The sequence below is a fragment of the Bremia lactucae genome, linkage group LG12 (assembly GCF_004359215.1).
Source record: "Bremia lactucae strain SF5 linkage group LG12, whole genome shotgun sequence".
NCBI classification, from domain to species: Eukaryota; Oomycota; class Peronosporomycetes; order Peronosporales; family Peronosporaceae; genus Bremia; species Bremia lactucae.
This window is the reverse complement of record NC_090621.1, coordinates 3175557-3182277: the sequence shown is the minus strand read 5'-3', so window position 1 is coordinate 3182277 and position 6721 is coordinate 3175557. Positions and strand designations below refer to the sequence as shown.

At 45.3% G+C, this 6721-nt stretch overlaps 3 protein-coding genes across 3 annotated transcripts; all 3 read left to right on the top strand.

The window, feature by feature from the left end:
- Positions 1-865: 865 nt before the first annotated feature.
- CCR75_009129 (uncharacterized protein) lies at positions 866-1600 on the top strand (the record flags this gene model as incomplete). The annotated part of the gene is made up of 1 exon (XM_067967174.1): positions 866-1600. One exon carries the CDS (start codon positions 866-868, stop codon positions 1598-1600), a length of 735 nt encoding a protein of 244 aa, XP_067820939.1.
- Positions 1601-1735: 135 nt separating this feature from the next.
- On the top strand, positions 1736-2620 carry CCR75_009130 (uncharacterized protein; the record flags this gene model as incomplete). The annotated part of the gene is made up of 1 exon (XM_067967175.1): positions 1736-2620. One exon carries the CDS (start codon positions 1736-1738, stop codon positions 2618-2620), a length of 885 nt encoding a protein of 294 aa, XP_067820722.1.
- A 36-nt stretch (positions 2621-2656) lies between these two features.
- CCR75_009131 (uncharacterized protein) lies at positions 2657-6621 on the top strand (the record flags this gene model as incomplete). The annotated part of the gene is given in 2 exon segments (XM_067967176.1): positions 2657-6556; positions 6571-6621. 2 exon segments carry the CDS (start codon positions 2657-2659, stop codon positions 6619-6621), a joined length of 3951 nt encoding a protein of 1316 aa, XP_067820723.1.
- Positions 6622-6721: the final 100 nt, after the last annotated feature.

Genomic DNA, 6721 nt, shown 5'->3' with positions numbered 1-6721 from the left:
TTCAAAAGATTAGAATTTTGGGAAAAGTAAGACCGTATTAAAATATTGAGTTTTCTGCGTAACGATATTTTTTCTACTACTGAACTAATTATATTCAATAACTAACTAAGTATGGCGCCTCCTTGCGCACCGCATAATCGTGTCTTATAAGAGCGGGGTTGATTTAGACTTAAATCAACCAACGAATACAGATAATGCCTTGTTGCATCAATATTACCCAATTTGGAAATATTGAAACTATTTAAGACAAAATTAATAAAGATAATAATTTTGTACATTTTTATTCCTCTCATAGGAAACCATATTTATTATTCCTCTTGTAGGAAATAGTACTTCTGTAGTCGGATCAGATAGTCAAGTATACGAGCATATACCCTTTTGTGTTACTCAAACACGCTTAGCTGGTCGTTAAGTAAACCACTGCTATAATATTCTATGAAATCTCCCCAGAACAAATGGTTTCTTACAATAGTCGCAAACTATCAAAAAATGTTCTTTTGCAGGGCTACTGCACAGATCGACTATGATGAAAATTATCATTTTTTTATTTAACTCGTGCACTTCGTCTTATTTTGCTAAGATCCTGTAGTTTAATGGAACAACGTAGGAACAAATGGTCAAGATAGAAACTAGAATCATAAGAACGAAAACGTGGCATGAATGGAGCGCACCTTGAGAGATTTTAGAAATGTAATGGAGAAAGTTACATTGCTGCAACGACGGAAATGTTAATAACAATAAATTAATTGTGCAAGCCAATAAATCGTCTTGTCGCTTTGCATCATGTAACTTGAACAACGCGCCCCGTCGGCTTGCTTTAGCACCCACATTTTTTTCTTTCGCACCGAAGTAATAAGGACAGATCATGCCACAGCGACTTTGTTTTGATTTTCAGCGCACTGGTAATTGTCGCTATGGAAATTCGTGCAAGTTTGCCCACACAGCAGAGAAACATGCATCCGCTGCCTCGGGAGATATAAGCGAGCAGCAGACTTTTTCTTGTACAAATAAAGTGCCCTTTTCTCTAGAAACGTTGCAAAAACAGTTGGTTGAAAAGCTATCATCGGGAAGCCTTTTTTCGAGTCATTCCGATGCTCTGGTGGTTATTTGGCCAGGATTAGAAGTGTTGTGGAAGGGCTTCCTGATTCCGAAAGACCCTTCTAATGTGTGGAGAGTCAATAGCCAGACTCAGGCTTTAAATTTTATCAATGCTGGGCTTCAAGCCCTTACGAATGAGAAATTAGCTTCTCAATTTGTAAGGGAGCTCGGAAAGACGGATGGACGTGGCATTGTCCTAATTCAAGAGCTATTAGACCTCCCATATGCGATTGACGCTGGGCGACGACGAGATGTCGTGTCGTTTCAGAGAGGTTTTGTGCCGTTTGTTACCCTATTGACCATGCGACGAATGGAAATGGTCAGCCAGCATATGGATGAAGCAAACTATGTGTATGCGTTTTTGCGGACAGCGCACGTGCAGCTGTTTCAATTGTTTGTTACGCATTTGCAAGACATTGTAAAATGCCACAGCATTGAAGACAGTGCATTGCCTCACGCAATCTTCCTCCGAGAAGCAGATGGTCGAAAATATGCTCCATAATGCTTTACACAAATATGCCTCCCCTTTATTCGACTACTCTATCTGCTTGGCAACAAGTTTAAAGACTTTATTTATGAGGACACGTTTCAAAAGACTGTTGATCAGGTAGACGTGTTGGCATCCCTGTGGATTGAAATGAGTAGTGAAAGCACGTCTTTGCTCGATTCAGCCTTGTGCTTTAAAATTATCAAAGAAGAAATTCAACGACTCCATCAGATGATTCGACACGGAGAGCGCGGAATTCAAACTGGCTTGGCACAACAGCGAGAAGCACAACGGCACTTTGCCGACGGATGGAGAAACAAATTGGATCCGTGGGACATGATTCAGGTAGGAATTCCTGAGGAAGCAGAGTTTGAGGATGGCTCGGTTGGTCCACGTCATGACAATGATCATCGCAATATTTGTGATATTCAACTTCTTCCGACGACTGAAGAGTGCTTAACGCACGAGCCTCCATTATTACCTGGTAACTCTACATTTCACGTGAATGCACATTGGTTGCCACCTGGACCTGAGCGTTGGGTTGACACGCATTTTCGACTGTACCGAGAAGATCTATGTAGCACACTTCGATCTTCTTTGCGCGATTTGGAACACCGTATTACAATTAGTGGTGGGAAGTTGGCAACGGGCCGTCTACGAGATGCTAACGTGGATTACAACATTTATTCCCTTATTGGTATTAGTATGCCTATACGACACACCAGTGGGCGAGGAGAGCGAGATAGAAGTCGTCGTTTAGAACGTCATGGACTTTGCGTAGATGTGCGATTTTCCCAACCGTCTGCAGCAGACATATCAGGGAGCAAGAAAAATGAATTCAAAAGCCGAAAAGAGTTGTGGGAGATGACGAAGCGATTGCCGTATTATGGGATGGTTGCGCTGGTTACGGTTATTGATAACACTTTGCAAGTGGTTTTCTGTCAAATTGTGGAGCGTGAGATCGAGCGACTCATTAAGGATGAAGTGGAAATTACGCTTCAGCCTTTTGAGATAAAAGACTTTGCAATTATTTAAACATGGCAGCGATCGAGGCAGCAATCAAATTGTCACATGCTGCTACTGGAATTCAATAATGTTTTTTTCTTCGCCTATGAAACTGTTTTACGAGCACTGCAAAAGCTACAGCCAGCAGCGATGCCATTTCTCGAGTATTTGGCCCCAGAGACGCCACCAGAGCCGGGACTTTTGCCTATGGAGGCGCCATTGTACTGTTTATCAGACGGCTTTACTTTTGATCTGAGTCCAATATTACAAAAGCATGGAAGGCGGACGTTAATGCGTCCAGAATCGCTACAACTAAGTCCCCTTAGTCAAGCCTCTCACGATGAGTGTGAGGCTGCGCTTGTACGTTACTCTAGGCTGGAGAACGACCAAGCAAAAGCGTTGGTTAAAGCGCTAAGTAGCCGTGTTGCATGTATTCAAGGCCTTCCCGGTAGTGGCAAATCCTATATTGGATCAATGCTTACGCACATAATCGTAAAAGCCCAAGTCTCGCCAGTGTTGGTGGTGTGCTATACGAATCATGCGCTGGACCAGTTTTTGTGCCATTTATTAGACACTGGACTGACGAAACTTGTGCGTATCGGAGGACAGTGCAAAGAGCCACGACTGGAAAAGTATAATCTCAACAATTTGCATAACTCCTATCCGGGTTATGTATTAAAGCTTTTGTACGAGACGCTCGACGAGAATGCGGATGCCATTGCGATTGCGCTGAAAGACCTCGATAGGCACACCCGTCGGCCGACCTGGAATATGTTAAAAATGTTTCTTGAGATCAATTATCCGGATGAATTTGATTCGTTTGCCGCACGCAATGCAGAGCTCTACGAAGAATGTTGGGAAATTGCTGGTTGCGAGGATATTGTAGACTATTGGATTAAAGGCGACGATCTTAGCCCTTTTGAGCGACGACGCCAGAATTTCAACCGATGGAGGCATACCTCAAATGTATGGCAGTGGGATTTAGAAAAACGTCACAGAATACTTTCGGAATGGGTTGGAGCCATGCGAATTGGTCGTCTTGAAGAGTTAATTGAGGCCCAGAAAGCATATAATGAGACAATTAACAAGATTGAAACAGTTCGGCATCAATCAGATGTAGAATTACTCGAGAGTATGGAAATTATAGGAATGACTACGACTGGAGTCGCCAAAAACCAAAAGAAGCTGGCAGCTGTACTGCCTCCAGTGATAATTTGTGAAGAAGCGGGAGAAGTACTGGAAGCGCAACTAATGACATGCTTGTCTCCGTCATGTCAGCAGCTCGTACTGATTGGGGACCACCAGCAACTACGTCCCCACATTTCGGATCACAATCTCAGCGTCGAAAGCGCCATAGGCAAGCGGTTTGCACTCGACGTATCGCTTCTTGAACGGCTGGTAGCACCAGCGTCAGCCTTACCATTCTGGGTGCTGACGGAGCAACACCGCATGCGTCCGCAAATTTCGCAGCTTCTTCGTATGCTCTTTTATCCGAACGTTCGCGACGCTCACGAGACATTGAATTACCCTCGTCTTCTTGGTGTAGGAAAGGATGTGGTTTTCGTAAACCACAATCATTCAGAAGACAGTGCGTCTGCAATCCTTGGTGCATCCTCGCGCTCTCATTCAAACGAATATGAAGCTGAGTATCTGGTCGCGGCTTTAAAATATCTCTTGCAACAGGGATATCACACCAATGATATTGCAATACTCACACCTTATGTTGGTCAGCTCATGAAGCTTCGAAATGCTCTTCGAGGGCAGTTCATTGTAGAGCTCAATGAGCTTGACTTAGAGGAGATACATCGCACATTGGACGAAGAGGAAGTGGTTGAAGAAAAGGCACAGTTTGGCGCTTCTTCAGCGCTTAAGGCAAACAAAAAGGAATTATTAGGAGCAATTCGTGCTGCAACTATTGATAATTTTCAAGGCGAAGAAGCGACTGTGGTACTAGCAAGTTTGGTTCGCAGCAGTACGAACGTTCATGGTCGGTCAACCATTGGATTCTTGAAAACGCCCAACCGTATTAACGTACTACTTTCTCGAGCCAAACATGGACTGATCCTGGTAGGTCATGGAGAATTGCTATGTGCAAAGTCTCCATTGTGGCAGAAAGTAATTGAACAATTGCAAAGCGACGGCTGCTACGGTAACGGGTTGCCATTGTACTGTCAGCAGCACCCCGAGTATCAACGTGTCGCACCGAATCCGGCTTCATTTGCGTTGCTCGCTCCCGATGGAGGTTGTCTACGTCCTTGCCAAACGCGATTGCCTCGCTGTGGACATGCGTGTCCAAAATTATGCCACATCGATGAACCGTCACATAATGCTGTATACTGCACCCAGCCGTGTCCGCGACTCCAAGACGATTGCGCCCATGTTTGTCCTGGTATATGTGGTGATCCGTGCGGCCGATGCAAAGTGCCAGTAGGTTCCATTTGGTTGCCTTGTGGTCACGCGTACAACGACGCACGGTGCTACGAGGCCAAGATGTCGTCCAAGCTACGATGCAAAATCCTTGTTGATAAAGTCGTTCCAGAATGTGGACATGTGCTGCGTGTGACCTGTAGCAATCCCATCATAATGTGTTCTCGAACCTGTGGAGCCATCCTACCATGTGGACATGGGTGTTCTCGAAAATGTACCGAGTGCATTAGAGACACGATGTTGGCTTCTGAGAGCGATGTGGAATTTCCAATCGAGCCTACCGAACATGGCACGTGTCAGAAGGAGTGTGAGCGATTGCTACCGTGCTGTCACCGATGTCGTGGAAAGTGTCATGGCCAAGCGCCGTGTCCTCCGTGCCAGCATATTTGCGACGTTTTCAGTTGTGAGCACGGATCTTGCAACCATCTGTGCTGTGATCCGTGCGCGGCGTGTTCTGAAAAGTGCAGCTGGAGCTGTGAGCATTCTGGTGACTGTCCACTTCCTTGCGGTGCTCCTTGTACCCGACCTTTATGTGATTTACGGTGCACAAAGTTCCTTAAGTGTGGTCATCAATGTCCGAGCATCTGTGGAGAAGAGTGTCCCGCTCCAAAGTTTTGTCATGAGTGTGGAGATGACATTATTAAACAACGGGTGGTTGATGTGATTCTATTCCAGACATATGAAGACATTGATCCGTCGGAGGACCCTGTGCTGGTGCTCCAGTGCTGTTCCATGGTGTACACAATGGCAACGCTTGATGGTACTTTACACATGGCAACGTACTATGATAGAAATGGTAAACCGCTAGGCCCACTTCCAGGGGGCTTCCTCAAGACACCTCAGTGTCCAAACTGTGCAAAGCCCATTCGCAGGCTCCGTCGGTACGGTCGTGTGACGAAGCGAGCGGCAATCGATGCTGCGGAAAAGAATTTTATCACACACTCTTATCGCCAATTAAATGCACTGCAAGAGCGTGTGAATGCAGTGGTCGAGGCTGATGAAGTACCGGATCGAGCATTACGGTCTGATCTTCAGCTGTTTGGCGCCACAATTAAGAGACCTCCCTGTCAAAAGGTGTATGAGGCGTGTGTGTCCTTGTTGACAAAAGCGAAAGGTGGCCGAGGTGGTGGAGATGTACGTATTGATCGAAATTTGCTTCCCGTGCCTGACTCAAAGTTTCCTTTTCTCGGTAATTTTGCACTTCTTTATGCGCAACTCGCTCGAGTACCATCGAGTGATTTGAAGAAGAAGGCTTCACGCTATGCACGACAGGCGATAAAGGAATTTGAGAAAAATTCGTTTAAGATTCAAGCACGGGAAGCACGGCTTCTGTTGGTGCAATCTCTAATTGCAGACGCAGAATTAAAACTGAGCGAGTCTGTATGTACGGAAAAGATGCGAAAAGATCGCGAGGAAGAAGTTGAACAACTTGCTTGTGAGACTCAACATGAGCTCTTGAGCTTGGAAAAAAGTCCAGAATCTTTTTTGGACCAACACAGACAAGACTTGATAAGCTTTTGCGAGAGATTATTATCAGTTGTGCGTCATGCCAGAAGCGCTACATTTTCTCAAGAAGTCACCACAAAAGAAAAAAGAATGATTAAGACAGCCATGCAAGTGGAGCTACGAGGTACAGGGCATTGGTATCGCTGCGAAAATGGACACCCGTATGCAATTGGTGAGTGCGGAGGGGCAATGGAAGAA